Source organism: Dipodomys spectabilis, unplaced genomic scaffold, assembly GCF_019054845.1.
Source record: "Dipodomys spectabilis isolate Male_0828 unplaced genomic scaffold, ASM1905484v1 ptg000002l, whole genome shotgun sequence".
In the NCBI taxonomy this organism is placed as follows: domain Eukaryota; kingdom Metazoa; phylum Chordata; class Mammalia; order Rodentia; family Heteromyidae; genus Dipodomys; species Dipodomys spectabilis.
The window spans coordinates 4,406,912-4,426,786 of NW_024870679.1; the positions used below are offsets into that span (position 1 = coordinate 4,406,912).

At 39.7% G+C, this 19,875-nt stretch overlaps 1 protein-coding gene across 2 annotated transcripts in view; it reads right to left on the reverse strand.

The window, feature by feature from the left end:
• Gpsm2 (G protein signaling modulator 2) overlaps nucleotides 1-19,875 on the reverse strand; it is a 38,069-nt gene that overhangs the window by 15,287 nt on the left and 2,907 nt on the right. Inside the window, exons 2-7 of one of the 2 annotated variants that reach the window (XM_042682907.1) lie at nucleotides 10,358-10,659; nucleotides 2,472-2,693; nucleotides 1,977-2,112; nucleotides 1,588-1,730; nucleotides 797-920; nucleotides 596-711 (exon numbers count right to left, since the gene is read on the reverse strand). In XM_042682907.1, coding sequence (XP_042538841.1) covers nucleotides 596-711; nucleotides 797-920; nucleotides 1,588-1,730; nucleotides 1,977-2,112; nucleotides 2,472-2,693; nucleotides 10,358-10,413 — 797 coding nt within the window. In that variant the 5' untranslated portion in view covers nucleotides 10,414-10,659. The remainder of the gene's footprint in view (nucleotides 1-595; nucleotides 712-796; nucleotides 921-1,587; nucleotides 1,731-1,976; nucleotides 2,113-2,471; nucleotides 2,694-10,357; nucleotides 10,660-19,875) is intronic. The other variant, XM_042682917.1, reaches the window with a different exon arrangement.

A 19,875-nucleotide genomic window follows, 5' to 3' on the forward strand; every position in this document is an offset into this window, starting at 1 on the left:
CAAAACTACATATTTAATGATACCTTCAAAGCTATCACCTCTCTTATTCTAATGCTATTTGTCCTCACAAGCATTTCTGAGACCTCTGGAACTGCCTTTAAGATCCTGAGACACAATTCTTCCTGATACTCTGCTGCTCTGATTGTACAGTTGATTTATAAATGGAACAAAATTCAGTTGCTAATGTAGGTTTGCTAAGCTGTTGCTCTGTATCCTGAAGAATATGGATCTATTATGTTAGTCATTAGTCATCTTGTGTGGGCCTAAAAATAATTACAAAGGTGAGTTCCAAATATTCCTAAAATTTGCAAATCTCAGTTCTAGCTGCCTTGTGGGAGGAAAAGCTTCAATACTTTGTACTCATGTTTCTTCAGTCAAATAGCTACCATCCGCTTAGTTCTTAACTCATTCTTTCAGTTGATCACAATACATATCCGCAAATTAAGGTATTTAAATCTTCTGTTACAGATGATGAACTTCTTAGAAAATCAGGGTCCTGCCCAGCCAACCAACTACGCAAACTAACAAACCCCAACCTGCAATAGGAGTGCATAGTTGCTTATTTCACATTTATCTGTAGACATAACGGACTAACCTGTAGTATTCAGAAGCAGTTTCAAATTCACCAAGAAATATATATGCATTTCCAAGGTTGCTGCACGCTCTTCTTTCAGCAGCCTTATCTCCAAACTCCTTTGCAATAAGCAGACGCTGAAACAGAAAGTTTTCAGATACAGCAATCATACAAATAAAGGAAACTCTGAAGAAAAAAAACTGTTCCACGGGCTCCGTGTACCTGCTCGTGAGCTATCACCGCATCCCTGAAGTTGCCAAGGAGGTAATGTGTGTTGCCAAGATTTCCAAAGGCTCGCCCCTGCGCTGCTCGGTCACCCAAAGCTGTTACTAATGATAGGTTCTCCCTAAGTGGTAACAAAAAGCAGTAAATTAATGGAGACATTTAGAAAGTGTTCTTATTTAGTTGAGATATATTTCTTTTTTCCTTGTGCTAGGTATTAAACCCACATAGCACCTTGCTCATGCTAGGCAAGTATTCTACCACTGGGTCACATCTTTAGCCCTAATCTAATTCTTTTAATCAGAAAAATAGGTTATGGCCATAATGTGCAACGTTTTAAAGGTACATCACAGATGTACCTTTACAGAGATGTTCATGTAGGTCTCTCTCAGAGTCAAAGACAGTTAATCTTGAAACCCCTGTGACTGAGCTTTATGAAACTCTATTAGCAAAAGACTACATTTACATGGAAGAAATTTGCCTATGCCCTGATATTCCTGTTTATGCCACTAAGGGGCAGTGGTCTGCAGCTTAAATGAAAGCTGCAGATCAACCATCAATACAACACTGTAACATGTAAGCAACTGATTTGACTTTATTAGTCCATATAGAAACTCAGGGCCTTGTACTTGCAAGGCTAGTGCTCAACCACTTGAGCCATACCCTCAAGTCCTTGTTAATTCGTCATTTTTTAAAACCTTTGCGAAACTTAAAAACTTAGTACTGTATAAAGAATACAGAATGCAGCCATGGTGTCCGTGGGCCGGCGGGGCTGCCTCCGCTCTACTCACTCATAAAAATCCACTGCTGCCTGAAGAGCATTTCTCACTTCTTCTGGAAATTCTCCTACATCTTGGGGACCAGGGTAGCCAAAACTTTTCCCTTTGGCATGATACACATTTCCAAGATTGTAAAGTGCTCTTGCTTCTCCTACCTAGATAAAAATCACCAAGTTTACATTTTGAAATCAGAAAAGCCAAGTATTTATACTACTTAGCATGTGTATTTGTAATATTCTTCACATTATCAGGAAGAAATTTCTTCAGTGGCCATACAGAACCAAACAAATGATTACTGATGAAAGAAGGTCTTTGAGTTTTCTCTATCTTTAAACTAAAGAATATACGGTATTTAAAGGCAACGGCAACAAAATCATTTGGCACTGAGCCTTCTTTATTACCTTGTCATTAAGCCCTCTGGAAATATCTAGATGTCGCTGACAGCAAACTATAGCTTCATCAAAATTCCCAAGAACTTTTAAGGTGTTTCCCAGATTCCCACTAGCTTTGGCTTCCCCCAACTGGTCTCCAATAGTCCTGGGGTGGGGGTGGGAGAGAAGCAAATGACATTAACACTATAAATGGCATTAAAATATAAAGCAGCCAGAATATGGTTAGAGGACATACTTAAAATACAAAGACTCGTCTGCCTTCAAACTTTAAATAAAACTTTGAAACTTAATATTCTGTCGTTAAATTAATGTTCATGCATTTAATTAAACTCTAGGGCATTTCACTACTTTTCAATTAAACTCTGTGTTTAGCAGAAAGATTAGTTTTTCAAAGCAGTACTAAATTAGAACTCATTAAGTGTATTGGGTTATTTTTTCATATAATTAAATGGATTTAAGTAACAGTTAGTTTAGGGAAAAAGAATATTAAAAAGCTTCAATTACCTTGCAAGGGTTAAATCATGGTGGTGGTATTCTAATGCTTTGGCATAATCATGCAAATAGAAATAAGCATTGCCTAGCTGGCTGTAAATAGCGCTAAGTGTTTTTAGGTCTTCAGTTCCAACTTGAACTGCAGCTTCAAAAAAGGACACACCGGCACGGCAGTCTCCTGATTTACACAGACGCTCCCCTTCCAAGGCCAGCTCTAGGCAAGAAGCTTCCATTCTACAAAATTATATAGGACACACATTTACAATATTATAACTACAGTACATCAGTGTCTGATATTTAATTTAAATGTAGACTTTGTGGCTACTGTGCTCAGACCAATGCCTCTCTAATAGAAGGCTATATACATTATTGAAGGCTGTATACATTATTGATAAAGAAGTTATTTGTAGTTAAAAGCTAATGTGCAGATTAGAATCTCTGACAGCGTCAGAAATCTGTTTTCTAGAAGAGCTACACGTGGACTCATTTTCTTGAGTCCATGTAGAGCAACTCACTTTAGACTAGGGAGAGAACCTGAAGCAATGTTTCCTAAACTACTGAGTATGGCGGACCCAAGGGCTTCCGAGAGTGCCTGAGAAGCCAGGTCCTGTGGTTAATATAATCTCTATATAGGTAACCTATTAAATTCTCCATCCCGCCCCCCATTATCCAAACACCCACCTCTCTCTTCTCTCTCATTTTTTTTAAAAATTTTTTTGGAGGGGGAGTCATTCTTGGGGCTTGAACTCTGGGCCTGGACACTGTCGCTCAGTTTTCAGCTCTAGGCTAGTGCTCTACCCACTTGAGCCACAGTGCCACTTCCGGTTTTCTGGTGGTTAATTGGAGGTAAGAGTCTCACAGACTCTCCTGCCCGGGCTGGCTTTGAACTGCGATCAGATCTCAGCCTCCTTAGTCGCTTACAGGCGTGAGCCACCAGCGCCCAGCTACCTTTCTTTGTCTCTCACACACTATACACATTCTCTCCCCGTCCTTTTCTAATCACACATAATCGTGTATAGACTAATAAACATCTTGATTCAGAAGGCACACTTTAGAGAAAACTACTGCCAAGAAACTGTTAGAATGCAGCAACCTAAAGATTCTGGGAAGCCAGTATTTGGTGGCTCACACCTGTAATCCTAGCTACTCAGGAGGCTGAGATCTGAGGATCACAGTTTGAAGCCAGACTGAACAGGAAAGTCTGTGAGACTTTTTTTTTTTTTTCTTTTTGCTTATGTGGTGCTGAGGAATTGAACCCAGGGCCTCAGGCATGCAAGGCAAGCGCTCTACCACTGAGCCACCTTCCCAGCCCAGTCTGTGAGACTTTTATCTCCAAATACTAGACAGAAAAAGCCAGAAGTAGCTCTGTGGCTCAAGTGGTTAGAGTGCTCATCTTGAACAAAAGAAGCTCAGGGACAGTGCCCAGGCTAAGTACAAGCCCGAGGATTGGGGGGAAAAAAAAAGATTCTGGAAATTCTAATTCTCAAAATCTGTCTTGAATTGAAAAAAAAAAAAAAAAAAGTCAGTGTAAAACCACTGAACTGATACTTCGGTTCTAATCCTAAACTTTAAAAGGTGCCTTTCACCAAGGCACTGTGTGTTTCTCAGTCTCTGCACGGCTCTACCATGTCTATGTACTACCTATTTGTTTAATTTTTGTTTGTGTGTGACGGACCTGGGCTTGAACGCAGGGCCTGGGTGCTGTCTCTGAGCTTTTTTTGCTCAAGGCTTTTTTGGTGGTTAATTGGAGATAAGCGTCTCACAGACTTTCCTGCTTGGTGAGTAGATTATAAGTGTGAGCCACTGGTGCCTGGCTTGCTTAATGTTTTTTTGCTTGTTATTTGCCAGTCCTGGGAGCTGAACTCTGAGCTTCTTCTGTTTAAGACTGGCGCTCTAACACTTGAGCCACAGCATCACTTCTGGCTTTTTCTGAGTGGGTTATTGGAGATAAAAGTCTCATAGACATTCCTGCCTGGGCTGGCTCTGAACTGCAAGGTTCAGATCTGACTAGCTTGAGAAGAGGCGTGAGCCACTGACACTTGGCTTAGTGTATTTTTACGATTTGGCTAATCTTCTTTAAATTGGCATGCCATCTTTTGTTTTCTGTTTTTGTGACAGTAACTGGGGCTTTAACTCAGGGCCCCAACCTCTCATTCAGTTTTTTCACCCACTGCTGGTGCTCTACCAGTTGAGCCACACCTTTAGTCCAGCACTTTACTAGTTAATTGGAGTTAAGTCTTGCAGGCCTTTCTGCCGGGGCTGGCTTTGAACTGCAGACTTCCAAGTCTTAGCCTCCTGAGTAGCTAGGATCACAGATGTCAGCTACCCAGTGGCACACTATACTGTCTTTAACCATTTATAAAACTACCTTCATCCCAATCAGTATTCAAGTACTGTCAAGTTTATGTGCCATAATAAAAAATATACAATATTTTCTAATTAAATATGTAACTATTAAAGTTTAACAGCAAAAACTACTTGTGTACCACCAGTAGCATACATATCAACCTTTAAAAACTGAGCAAGCTTTTTTCTTTTTTGGGGGGGGGTCTGGTCTTGGGCTTGAACTCTGGGCCTGGGCGCTGTCCCTCAGCTCTTCAGCTCAAGGCTAGCGCTCTACCACTTGAGCCGCAGCACCACTTCCGGCTTTTTTCTTTTTGCTTATGTGGTGCTGAGGAATCGAACCCAGGGCCTCAGGCATGCAAGGCAAGCACTCTACCACTGAGCCACCTTCCTAGCCCCTGAGCAAGCTTTTTTCTTATTTGCCAGTCCTGGGCCTTGAACTCAGGGTGCTAGCCCTGGGCTTTTTTTTTGTTCTACCACTTGAGCCACAGTGCCACATCCAACTTTTTCGGAGTGGTTTATTGGAGATAAGAGTCTCATGGGCTTTCCTTCCTGGGGTGGCTTCAAACCACAATCCTCAGATCTCAGCCTCCTGAGAAGCTAGTAGATTATAGACAGGCATGAGCCAACCAGTGCCCAGCTTATGAGCAAACTTTAATTTTTGGACTAGCACTCAATTACTCTTACATTCTAGAATCAGCTTTGGACTTCTGTAATTGAGCAGTGGTTCTTAATCCTGGCTGCACAAGAGCAGAATGTCTAAGGAACACTTTTTAACACTCTCACTGTTCAGTCCCACGCCCGCAGGGGAGTTTGGCCATCTATAGTTTTTAAAAGCCTTTTAGAATGTACAAGCCTGGTTTGAGAGTCACTGCTTTAGGAAGAAATGCGAATTAAGCTATTATATACTTAGTATCATAATAAAGTTATATTTTGTGTATTTAGTGGCAGGTCAATTAACAGGTGCAGTTTTTGTTGTTTAGAACAGATACAGAGTGGTTCATACCTGTAATCCTGGCTACTCAGGAGGCTGAGATCTGAGAATCATGATTTGAAGCCAGCCCAGGCAAAAAACAAAATTGTAAGTCTCTTTAATCAGCAAAAAGCCAGAAAGGGATCTGTGACTCAAGTGGTAGAATGCCAACTTTGAGAAAAAAAGCTAAAGCAAAAGGAGGGTGCCCAGACCCTGAGGTCAAGCACCATACTGGCACAAAAATAAATAGATGGATAAACAAATAAATAAAAATTGCACCCTGGGAGCATGAGAGTAGTAGAGTGCCTGATTAACTAGAGTAATGCCAAGCTTAATTGCTAGCACCACCAAAACCAAGCCAAACTAATCCAACAACAGTAACAAAACCCCAACAACTACATGCCACCAGACATGGCACTGGGGGAAAAGATTTATACGGGCTCAGCCAATAGCACCAAAACTTGAGGATGCCTGGTTACTAAGCAGGAAGTGAGGAATAAAGCAGAACTGGCTATTTATATATAAGACATTTATAAATTAGAAATTTATAACATCTACTTGTTTGAAGAAAGCCATTCAAATATCAGCACAAATATTTGACCTTCCAGGATTAAACTTATTTATGTAATGTTACACTGAAATTTTATATCTAACAAAATGTAGGCATAGGCTGTAGGCTGTGATAAGAGGTGTTTCTGTTTGTTTTTGGTAGTGCTGGAGTTTGAATGCAGGGCCCGTGGCTTCCCAAGCAGGTGGTCTACTGCTGAGCCACAGCTCCAAGCCCTTTCTTGCATGGCTTAGAGGCAGGGTCTCATTTTTAGGATAGGCCCACACTGGAATCACAATCCACTCACCATCTTGTGCTTCCTAACAGCTTATACAGACTTGTGCCATTACACCTGGATTCTTCCATTGAGATTTGTTTTTGACTGGGCTGTCTGGGAACTGGAATCCTCCTGATCTCAGCCTCCCATACAGGTGGGATGAAGAAGGGCATGTGCACCACTCTACCCAGCACTTGGCTGAGGAGGGATTTCATAATGTGTGTCTGGACTGGCCTTAAACTGTGATCCTCTTGATCTCAGCCTCCTGAGTAACTAGGATTATAGGCATAAAACACTGGCACCCTTATGCAAAAAGACATTTTATATAACAGTCACTAGAATCTGATAGCAAACCAAGAATCCTGCTGGCTAAACACGGTCCTCCATGACCATGAAAGAAAAACTACTATACAAAAATTATTTCTAAAACTACTATAGAAAAATTCTTATGGTAACTGATTGGAATAAAGCCTAAAAGTCTGTTAATTCTGAGCCATCTTATGGTTTTTATTAGAAAAAAAAGTCAAAACTCTGGCAAAATTCCCAGCATCTCAGTCAAATACACGTACTTGCAAAATAGGGCAAGTTCGTTTACTAATTATTTAGAAGATCATTAAATAGTAATAGAGAAAGCAATTTCATATCTTTTCTGATGCTATGAGAGAATAAAATTACTTCATTTGTTTATGAGTAGGGATAAAAACAAAGAACATACCCAGATGTGGAAAACACCCTCAAAGTTTCTTCTATCTTTCCTAGTGGCTTACCTAGCTGTATAACCAAGTAAAATGTATTTTTAATAATGACAAACATTACTATTCCTGACTAAAATATTTTTGTTTGTTTGAGGTGGGTCCTGGGGCTTGAACTCAGGGCCTAGGAACTATCCCTTAGCTTTTTTGCTCAAGGCTAGCACTATACTTTTTGAATGGTTAACTGGAGGTAAGAATCTCATAGACTTTTATTCCATGGCTAGTTTTGAACTACAACCCTTAGATCTCAGTCTTCTTAGCAGCTACGATTACATACAGGCAAGAGTCATCAATGCAATGCCCAGGAAAATGTTTTCATTTTTTGCTCTTAACAGATCAAACATTTTAGGTATAATTTCTCTTTCTCTGCATTAATCCATTATTTTAGCTTATCAAAAACATTCTTTTCACTATTTTTCCCCACTAGATTTTAACCTTAGTGGTTTTTTTTTTTTTTTTTTTGTCGGTTGTGGGATGTGAACTCTGGTTATGGGTGCTGTCCCTCAGCTCTTCAGCAAAAGGCTAACACTCTACCACTTGAGCCAAGTGCCACTTCCGGCTTTTTCTGCTTATGTGGTGCTGAGGAATCCAACCCAGGGCCTCATGCGTGCAAGGCAAGCACTCTACCACTGAGCCACCTTCACAGCCCCTTAGTGTTTTCTTTACCTCTTTAACTTTAGTTCCTTGTGTTCACAGTGTATCAGTGAAAACAAAACAGGTAAAACCTTAGTGACTATCTATCTATCTATCTATCTATCTATCTATCTATCTATCTATCTATCTATCTATCTATCTATCTTTGCCAAGCCTGGGGCTTGAACTTAGGGTCTAGGTACAGTCCCTGAACTTCTTTTTGCTCAAGGCTAGCACTCTACCACGTGAGCCACAGTGCCATTTCTGGCTTTTTCTGTTTATGAGGTACTGAGGACTAGAACCCAGGGCTTTGTACATGGTAGGCAAGCACTCCACCACTAAACCACATTCCTAGCCTGTGATAAATATTTTTAAAGATCTAGTGATACGGGAACTGGGAAGTTTGCTCAGTGGTAGAGTGCTTGCCTTGCAAGCATGAGGCCCTGGGTTCGATTCACATAAGCAGAAAAAAGCCAGAAGTGGCACTGTGGCTCAAGTGGTAGGGCACTAGCCTTGAGCTGAAGAGCTGAGGGACAGTGCCTGCCCATGCCCAGAGTTCAGCCCCATGACTGACAAAATAATAATAATAAATAAAAATCTAATAATACTAATTGTGTCCAAATCTGCCTTCTCAAAAGGTTTACTCATTGTTTCAAAATAAGTGATAGCTTCACCCTATCTTCCCTCTCCATTGTGGAAGCTCCTTTCATAATAAACACTAGCTCCACCTTCTGCAGTGTGTGAAGAACTTCTATCACTAGGCCTACCTCCAATCAACTCTCATCCAATCCAACTTACCAAATGATGTGTTTTAGTTTATTTTGTAAAAGGAAAAGTAGCACAAAGATGATCCAGATTTAAATTTTATATAGTAACAGTTTCAAAAGTGATTTTAACATGCACTGAATTTAATTCTCAAAATAACTCGTTTGAGACAAGTATTACAGAAGGGGAAATCAATGCTCAGAATAGGGGATTCTAAAGGAAAGGAATTAATTATCTCTAAATCCAGTACTCTCCACTCCATATTACTGGAACTATTCTTCAAGAAAGAATATTAACAGTGACAATCTAGCAAAACTAAAGGACTCAACACTAGAATTTTATCTCTTTTCAACTGAACTGAAAGTCTCATTTTTATATTAGAATACTGAAATTCTAGTAATCATAGTAACAAGAACGAGCAAGGACAGATCCCAGAGAAATAAAAACCAGAGAAATTAGTATAAAGATCACAATGTATCCATCTTTCAGCCCCAGCAACTAGCAATACATATGATCCTATATGTATGTTTTATCTCTCCTTTAAGCACAGATCATTTGAAGTACATTCCAGGAAGATTTCCTTTATAAAACACCTAGTATAGATCTCTAGAAGGTGTCTTTTATAAAAAAGAAAAACAAAAAGCATTTAGGAGGCAGAGGTAGTAGGATCATTTGAGTTCAAGAGTTGAGAAGAGCCTTGCAATATTACAACACTGTTTCTAAAAATTATATATTTACACACACACACTGTGTGTGTGTATATGAAATCAAGACGGAATTTTCATACTAAAATGAGTAATTCCTTACATTAAGACATCAAAGATTTGGTAGTGAACACCAGTAGAGATTTCTTAATTCAATTTTTTTTTTTTTGTCGGTCATGGGGCTTGAACTCTGGGCCTGGGCGCTGTCCCTCAGCTCTTCAGCTCAAAGCGAGTGCTCTACCGCTTGAGCCACAGCACCACTTCCATCTTAATTCAATTTATTGCTCTAAATTCTGATGTTTTATTAATTTATAATAGCCTTGATAAAGAGGCCATTATTATTTAATTATCTTTCTACAACTTTTATTTTCTGGTTTAGTACAATGACCAGAATGTCCAGAATAAATGTTAAATAATGACAATGCAGATATACTTGCTTTGTTCCTATTACATACAATGTCATTAACATTTTATTACTAAAAATGGTTATCAATTTGTCATTTTTAGAAAGTACCTATCCATTCAATTCCGATTTTATTTAATACCATCTATTTAAAAAGCATTTTTATAAAAGATTAACATTTAAAACTATAACATAGCAATCAGATCTTTCAACAACAAAAATCCATCTTTTACTCTCAAGGATCTGAAATATATTTCATTTTATACTTTCATTGTATAAAAAGCTACCAAATATATAAAGTAACTATTCAATAACTTTCAGAAAACATTAATAAACCATAGTACATAATTGTTCTCTACTGCTTTCCTACAAAAACAACTACAACAGAAAGAAAACTTGGCTTACAGAAGGTACTAACTGTACCTGGAATATTTTGAACGTTGTTCAAATTCACATATAAATGAGGATTGAAAGTCATCACTAGGAAAGCAATAGTCTTACCTGTAACGAACATGAAAAGAATGGTCTTCCCTCATGCTTATCAAATTTTCCTCCATGGAGTCATATTATAAGGTGAGTAAAATATTAATTTTATTTTGGGTCACTCCAGTTCTTTACAATGCAGAATTGTTTGCAGAACACTGTCCGGTTAGTATATTAATGAGGTGGTGTTAATACATCCTAAGCTCCTGCTTCTTCTTTATTAATAATGAAAGGAGGTCAATGTCAGACAGCTTAAAGGTTCAAAATGTGTCCCAAATCCTTGCATCTCTGGCCCTTTCAGCAGCACTTCAGCAACATTTCTGCAAAAGGAATACAAGATGCTTTGCTTCAAGTCCTCTTTTCCAAGAATAACCTAAAGTAACCCTGAGCTGTACATAATCACACAGCTAACTCCACAGATTGCTGGCAGGTCAGTTGCTGCAGAAAACAGCAGAGGGCTTAACTGTCACCGTGCGGATTCCAAATGAGGACATGACTTCAAGAGACTGGCTAGAGAACTGTACTTTCATTTTTAAAACTGATGTAAATAAAGCACAATAATCTTATGTAATATAGTCTAAGCAACCATAGTAGAAAAATATGCATCATATTAGCACTTTAAAACAAAATTATGAGCCAGGTGCTGGTATCTCACATCTGTAATCCTAGCTACTCAGGAGGCTGAGATCTGAAGCCTTTCAGGGCAGAAAAGTCCATGATATTATCTCCAATAAACTACTCAGAAAAAGCTGGAAGTGGAGCTGTGGCTCAAGTGGTAGAGTGCTATTCCTGAGAACAAAGAGGCTCAGGGACAGCACCCAGGACCTCAGTTCAAGCCCCAGGACAGACGAATCAATAAAATTACATATAGAGACATGAAATTAAGAAAGTACTATAGATAGGGTACATTTAATTCAAAGCACATTATATGTATGTATCAAAATGAAATCTTTTTGCATAATTAATCTACACTAATAATTTAAAACCATGACATTCTGAGCTCTTTAAAAACTACTATTAACAGAGCTGAGAAGTGTGGCTCAGGGGTTAGAGTGCCAGCTAAAGTGAATTAGTTGATTAAGCGCAAGGCCCTGAGTTCAAGCCCCAGTACCACCAGAAAAAAAGGTGCTATTAACAACTCACATGAAAATCCAGTAATCATACTGTATTTCCCTGTAAAAAGAATGACACAAGGACTACTTATTTAGCACTACCCTGTGTAAGACCAAGTGCTATTACCACTGCATCGCAGCGCTGCTGGGGACCTCAACTTAACCATCACCTTCCTTGCCTCTGATGCACGCTGCTCAGCACTTCCTGCCTTGTCTTTGTAACTTTACCAAAGTGTGTACACAGCCCTAGATAACATATTACTTAGCCTTAGATGGGTTTGCTTTACATCATGTTTTTGAGATTAAGTAGTTAGAGAGGTTAATAAGAAACAGAGTAGTAAGATGAGGAAGGGAGGAGAAAAGCCCAGTCTTGAGAACATTGACAAAGCTTCCTAGAGGAAATGAAGTTTTCCTATTAGCTACTAGTTGGCATGTAAGAAACACAAATATAATTTGTGCTATTTCCTCTCCTGTCCAACAAAGGAAGCAATAACTTAAAGGATGAAAAGACAGGTCATAGCTATTAATCCAACAAACCTCTTTTTCTTTTGTTCAGCATGTACCTCTCTTCCCCTTATTAAAAAACATTACTAAAGAGAACTAGTGTAGCTATTCAGAACAAGAGTTCCAAAGTGCATGTAGACAGTCAATAAACTGGTAACTAAACACACCTATGATCCACTATGAGGCTGGTACTGATGAAATGGGCACAAGGAAAGGCGTTAGGATCCATTTAAAATTAAACTGTAACTATTTCCTTATCTATATAATGAAGTTCCAATTTTAATTAATAATTTTAAAATGTCAATTTATACTTATTAAAATATAAACATTTTAAATATTTTTTTTTTTTGGGTCCGGTCGTGGGGCCTGAACTCTGGGCCTGGGCGCTGTCCCTCAGCTCTTCAGTTCAAGGCTAGCACTCTACCACTTGAGCCACAGCGCCACTTCCGGCTTTTTTCTTTTTGCTTATGTGGTGCTGAGGAATCGAACCCAGGGCCTCATGCATTCAAAGCAAGCGCTCTACCACTGAGCCACCTTCCCAGTGCAACATTTTAAATATTTACATGTATTCATTTACATGTATAACAAATTAGTGAATGTAGATGAATAAAAGTCACAAAATACCTTATTTGATGAAAACTACATAGAGGCCTACTTTTAAAATAAATCACGGAAGGAAGGAGGGAGAATAGTTTGTTGTTTACTAAAGACAATTAATATGGTTTTATTCTCCAAAATCCAAAAGTCTCTAATTATAACCCCTGTAATAATTAAGGAGGATTTTACACACACACACACAAACACACCCCAAACTCAGAGCCTCACACATGCTAAACAAGTATTCTGCTACTGAGCTATACCCTTAGCCCAGCAACATTTTGTATCTTAAATTATTCATGGAACACGCAAGCAATTCTTGACTCATGATTCATGTTGTAGCAATTCATGTTGCAACACTTACGTTCTATATTACATAGTTAACAATACGGTATATCTATTATGTTTATACTATATATTTAATATTTTATGTGTATATGCATAAGTACATATATTTCAGTGTTTATATTTAATAATAAACATTAGTAAATTATATATACAGATACCATATATGCAGATATCCAGTTTATAAATAGCATATATACAAATATCTAGTTTATAAATAATATAGTATATGTGCATCTATATATAGCTACACTTAAATATGCAAAAAATTAAATTATAAATTTATTCATTAGGTAAAAAAAATTAATGACAGGACCAGGAATTGGAACTGGAGATTTCTTTTTCTCTCTTTCTTTTTTTTCTTTGCCAGTCCTGGGACTTGAACTCAGGGCCTGGTAACTGTCCCTGAGCTTTTTTTGCTCAAAGTTAGCACTCTACTACTTGAGCTACAGCCCCATTTCTGGCTTTTTCTGTCTATGTGGTAATGAGGAATTGAACCTAGGGCTTCATGCATGCTAGGCAAGCACTCTACCACTAAGCTACATTCCCAGCCACTGGAACTGGAAATTTTATGTTTAAAGAATATTGAGGTTGGGGCTGGGAAGGTGGCTCAGTGGTATAGCACTTGTCTTGCATGCTTGAAGCCCTAGGTTCGATTCCCCAGCATCACATAAGCAAAAAGAAAAAAGCCAGAAGTGGCGCTGTGGCTCAAGTGGTAGAGCGCTAGCCTTGATCTGAAGAGCTGAGGGACAGCGCCCAGGACCCTCCGCCCCCCAAAAAAAAGAATACTGAGGTGGACACAGGGGTATGTGCTTGTCATCTGACTACATGTGAGGCTGAGATTGGGAAGATCACAGTTTCAGCCTGGGCAGAAAATGTCTGCAAGATAACAGCAGAAGCTGGCGTGCGGTGCACACACTTGTTATTCTAGCTATGGGGAAAGTGGAAAAGGATGATGCTCCAGGTATGTGCCTGGACAGGCAAGAAGACCCTGCCTCAAAATAACCACTGCAGAAGAGGGCTGGAGGTATGGCTCAGCAGAAGAGCACCTGTCTACCAAGTGCCAAGATTTGAATTCAAACCTCACTGAAAAAATAAAAGTTAAGATACGACTGGGCATTCTGACTGCAAGTATGCTTTCGGTTTTATTTGGAATCTATCGTCTTTTTTGTAATTGACCTTTTAGCATCCAATTTATCTAGCTGGTTGATAGTCACAAGCAGTTTAAAATTTTTATTTACTGTTTTGTGCTAAAGATTCAATCTGAAGCCGAGCGACAGTGGCTAACACCTGTAATCTAGCTACTAAGGAGGCTGCGATTTGAGGATCACAATTCAAAGCCAGCCTGGGCAGGAAAGTCCAAGAGATTTTTTTGGGGGGGGGTCTGGTCATGGGGCCTGAACTCTGGGCCTGGGCACTGTCCCTCAGCTCTTCAGCTCAAGGCTAGCGCTCTACCACTTGAGCCACAGCGCCACTTCTGGCTTTTTTCTTTTTGCTTATGTGGTGCTGAGGAATTGAACCCAGGGCATCATGCATTACAAGGCAAGTGCTCTACCACTGAGCCACCTTCCCAGCCCAGTCCAAGAGGCTTTTATCTCCAATTAATCACCAGAAAACTGGAATTGGTGCTGTGGCTCAAGTGGTAGAACGCTTGCCTTGAGCTGAAGAACTGAGGAACAGCACTTAGGCTCAGAGTTCAAGCCCTATGACCAACAACAACAAAAAAGATAAAATCTGAAGCCTTGTATATGCTAGGCAAGCTCTTTCTGCCACTGTGTCTTGCCCACAGCCATGAAGTTTTTATCTGAGAGAATTTACTTTGTTAATTACATTTATTTTCTAAACTAATTTGATATAAAGTCTCACAAACACTAATGGTTTATAAGCTTAGAGTACACGATCACATTTTAACCTTAAACCTCTGTTAAGACTTACAACTAAAAGGAAATATATTCACCCCAAAATAGCATCTTCCAAAACAATGTTCCACAAACTTCACAAATAACAAAAACTGTTAGTAACATAATTTGTCCAACTAGAAAGAAATAAAGATAAAGCAATAATTTTGATCACATTCAAGAAATTAACAAACATATAGAAAGATCTACTCTTATTGCTTCACATGTAATTACATGATGAGAAAGTTAAAACAAGAAGACTATACAGCTAAGTGGGCTTCTAGGAAGTGTCCAAGACAGGCAGAATAGGCTGAGCCATACCTCCAGCCCTCTTCTGCAGTGGTTATTTTGAGGCAGGGTCTTCTTGCCTGTCCAGGCACATACCTGGAGCATCATCCTTTTCCACTTTCCCCATAGCTAGAATAACAAGTGTGTGCACCGCACGCCAGCTTCTGCTGTTATCTTGCAGACATTTTCTGCCCAGGCTGAAACTGTGATCTTCCCAATCTCAGCCTCTCATGCAGTCACATGTAGTCAGATGACAAGCACATACGCCTGTGTCCAGCTATTAGTTGAGAAGGCACGATTAATTTCAAAACTTTGATTTTTGTTCTTGAATATTTGGGAGGAAAATGTCATAGAACCAAAACTCCTTGAAGGTCAAGGAATGATTTAATTTCCTTTCTTATTGAGAAATGTCTGTCTGTCTATCTATCTATCTACACACACACACACACATAAAATAAAATAAGCTGGGTCCTGGTGGCTCATGCCTATAATCCTAGCTACTGAGGAGGTTGAGATCTGAGGATCACGGTTCAAAGCCAGCCTGGGCAGAAAAGTCTGTGAGAGTCTTCCTACCTCCAATAAACCACTCAGAAAACTGGAAGTGGTGCTGTGGCTCAAGTGGTAGAGCCTTGAGCTGAAAAGCGCTGGGATAGCGCCCAAACCCCCATGACCGACAAAAAAAAAATTTCCATTATGTAAAGTTCAAAGGTACTCTGCTCCCTGGATAGCCTAAACACTAATAAAACCTAAACTGAAATTTCAAAGTATATAAATACTGAAATATAGTCTATAAAAGGGTACTTGGATATTTCAATACCTCATTTAGCATTGTTATTAACCATGAGAAAAGGCCAAGTGTGGATGTATGAGTCTATTTCCATAGGAAATGTGGAATGCTTGTAATCAATGTTGTTCCCAGCAATCTCAATATAAAGCACTGGAGATATGATTACTGCACAAATAGTTATTAGTATCTTAGGGTTTAGCAGCCAATGACAAATCAGAAAGAAGCTGAATATGAAAGGGTTGTTGGGAGTGGATAAAAACAGGAAGGGACAAGCCGGGCACTGGTGGCTCACGCCTGTAATCCTAGCTACTCAGGAGGCTGAGATCTGAGGATCGCGGTTTAATAGCCAGCCCGGGCAGGAGAGACCGAGACTCCTATCTCCAATAAACCACCAGAAAACCAGAAGTGGCGCTGTAGCTCAAGTGGTACAGTGCTAGCCTTGAGCTGAAGAGCTGAGGGACAGTGCCCAGGCCCAGAGTTCAAGCCCCACGACCCACCAAAAAAAAAAACAGGAAGGGACACTAAACTGCGGTCTTTGCTGGATGCTGATGGATCATATCTGTAATCCTAACTACTCAGAAGGCTGAGATCTATCTGAGGGGTGAGGTTTAAAGTCAGCCCAGGCTTTAAGAAAGCACATGAGACTCAGATCTCCAATTAACCACCAAAAAAAGCTAGAAGTGGAGCTGTGGTTCAGGTGGAGCTGTGGCTCAAGTGGTAGAGAACTAGCCTTGAATGAAAAAGCTCCCCAGAACTGGCATAAACAAACAAAAAAAAGAAAACCCTGCTACCTTCTGACTATACTCCTTAGTGATAATAATTTAATAGAGGATAAAATGGCTGCTTTAAAATTTCAAAGTGGTTAAATTTCTACACTGTCAAAGTAATTGCTGAATTAAATATTAGATTATGGATACGCTTATGGGAGGAACACAAAGGCATAATGCCTCTGTGCCTCTGACCAATGAAATAGTATTTATCAAAAGAACTTGGGGGATGGGGGACCAGAGCTGTAGCTTATTTACCTTTGTGTGTATAAATATGTTGCTGCTGGAGGATGTAGATTAAGGAGAGAGCATTTGCCTAGCATGCATGAGACCCTGGGTTTGACATTCACTATGGAGATGAAAAATAATAGTATAAATATGTTCAATTAAAGAAAAGTCTTATCTTAGCTATGTACATTAGACTAGCAGAGGCAAAGTTCAGCAGTAGAGTTCCTGCTCTGCAAGCTGGAAGCCTTGAGTTCAAACCCCAGTACCAGCTGGGTGCCAATGGCTCATGCATGAAATCCTAGCTACTCAGGAGGCTGAGATCTGAGGATCACAGTTCAAAGCCAGCCCAGGCAGGAAAGCCATGAGACTCTTATCTCAAACAACCACCAGAAAACCAGAAGAAAAAAAAAGTGGTGCTGTGGCTCAGAAAAAAAAAAAAGTGGTGCTGTGGCTTAAGTGTAGAGTGCTAGCCTTGACCTGAAGAGCTGAGGGACAGCGCCCAGGCCCAGAGTTCAAGCCCCAAAACTGACCAAAAAAAAAAAAAAATTATTGTCAATTTGTGTGTTGTGGGGGAAGGGTGGGGGAGGGTTACTGGGGTTTGAATTCAGGGCACCTAACTTGCCATATAGGTGTGTTAATGAGCCACGCTCCTACCCCATCCCCTTTACTTTTGTTATTTTTTAGGTTGGGTCTCCCAATATCCCGGCCTGGCTTTAGACCTTGATCTTCCTACCTATGGCCTCCTGTGTAGTTGGGATTTACAATAATGGATAATCATAGCTTGTTGAGTTGAGATAGGATCTTATTAATAACTGTCAGGCTATCCTCAAACTGTGATCCGCCCAATCTGCCTCTCTAGTAGTTGGGAGTGGCCCAGATACTGCAGGGCTTTAAACAGGCAAATCATTTTCTTTTTTTTATTTATTTTTTAATTTTTTGTTGTAAAGATACTATACAGAGGGTTACAGTTGGCAAAATCATTTTCAAACACACAGACATAAATCCCAAATTTGAAAGATTATAAATGAAAAAAAAAAGTCTGTAGAGGTTTAGCTCAGAATTCTTCATAGGAAAAGAATTCAAACATGAGTCTACTCTAAAGTTAGCAATAACCCTTCTATGGGAAAGTAAATGTTTCTATGCAGTTTAATAATGTTATGAAGGGCTGGGAAGGTGGCTCAGTGGTAGAGTGCTTGCCTTGCATGCATGAGGCCCTGGGTTTGATTCCTTAACACCACATAAGCAGAAAAAGCCAGAAGTGGCACTGTGGCTCAAGTGGCAGAGTACTAGCCTTGAGTGGAATTGTTCAGGGCCAGCGCTCAGGCCCAGAGTTCAAGCCCCATGACTGCCAAAAAAAAAAAGAAAAAGAAAAAGAAAAAAATAATAATGTTATGAGAACTGGGCAGTGCATGCCTGATAATCCTACCAACAAGCGGAAGCCAGCCTGGGCAGAAAAGTCTGTGAGACTATCTCCAATTAACTAGCAAGAAGCTGGAAGTAAAGGTTTGGTTCAAATCATAGAGCACCAGCCTTGAGTGGAAAGAGCTAAAGGGCAGCATCTATATGCTGAGTTCAAGCCCGAGTGCCAGCACAAAATAATAATAGAATGATGAGACAATAAGGATCTAAAAATGTCGGTATAATTTGTGGAGGGGAAGGGGAAAAACAAGTCGTTTAAATAAGGATACAGGTGGACCTGTTGCAACAATGAGAAGTACAAGTTGTCATGTGGAAAACGAACTTTACAACTTGGGGAGGGGAGGATTGAGTGGGAGGGGAGGGAGGATGGGAAGGGATGGGAAGGGTAAACAAAGGAGGAGGCTACAATGCTTGATAAGAAATGTACTCACTATCTTGCCCATGTCATTGTAACCCCTCTCTACAGTATTTTCACAATAAAAAAAATTAAAATTAAAAAAGAATAAGGATCTAAAAAGACAGAAGCAAGGAAAGCTGTATCACATCTTGAAGGATGGCAGCTCTAATTAGGCAAATGCAAGAAAGGCATTCTGTTGAAAAGAACTGTCTCAAGCTGCGGGTCCCAGGAAAAGCACCCCGTTAGGAGTGAAAATGACGAATGAGAAGGTAGAACAGTACCAAAGTACTTGCAGTCGTTGAAGCACATACAGTATTTGAGATTGCATTAATACAATAATGAACCTTGGGGATTTTTTCAACAAAGAAATAGCAAAGCTGGTCGGGTGCGGGTAGCTCACGCCTGTAATCCTAGCTACTCAGGAGGCTGAGATTTGAGGATCGCGGTTCAAAGCCAGCCCGGGAAGGAAAGTCCGTGAGAGTCTTATCACCAATAAACCACCAGAAAACCGGAAGTGGAGCTGTAGCTCAAGTGGTAGAGCACTAGCCTTGAGCTGAAGAGCTGAGGGACAGCATTCAGACCCAGAGTTCAAGACCCATGACCGACCAAAAAAAAAAAAAATGAAATAGCAAAGTTGGATGTATGCCCGGAAGATAAACTGGTAGCATCATACAGGGCAGAAAGAAGAGACAAGAGAGAAAGATATTAGAAAACAACTATTGAACAAGAAGCCTTTTCTTACCACAGAATACCAAATACATAATAGATGTCAACAAAGGAGGGAGTAAAAACCCTCGATAGGAAATGTACTCATTCATTACCTTACTCATGTAACTGTAACTCCTCTATACAATATCTTTACAATAAAAATATATATTTAAAAATAGATGTCAAACAAACATCTCTGATTTCTTGCCTGGGAAGAAAACAGGAACTATGTATGAAGCAGAAAAGCATTCTGTAATACTGGGTTAAGAGGGCAGGTCAATGGTATGGAATGGCACTTGCCTGGCATGGGCAAGATCCTGTGTTGATCAAGCGGATTCTATACTAATGAGAAAACCTGACTTCAGCGTATTTCTTTCTCCATGGTAAATGGAGCACATCATAATTATGCAAGAAACTCAGAAAAGTTTTACTCTTAAATGTTTTTAGAAAGATGATTAAAAGGATACTGAAAATATGTGACTCAGA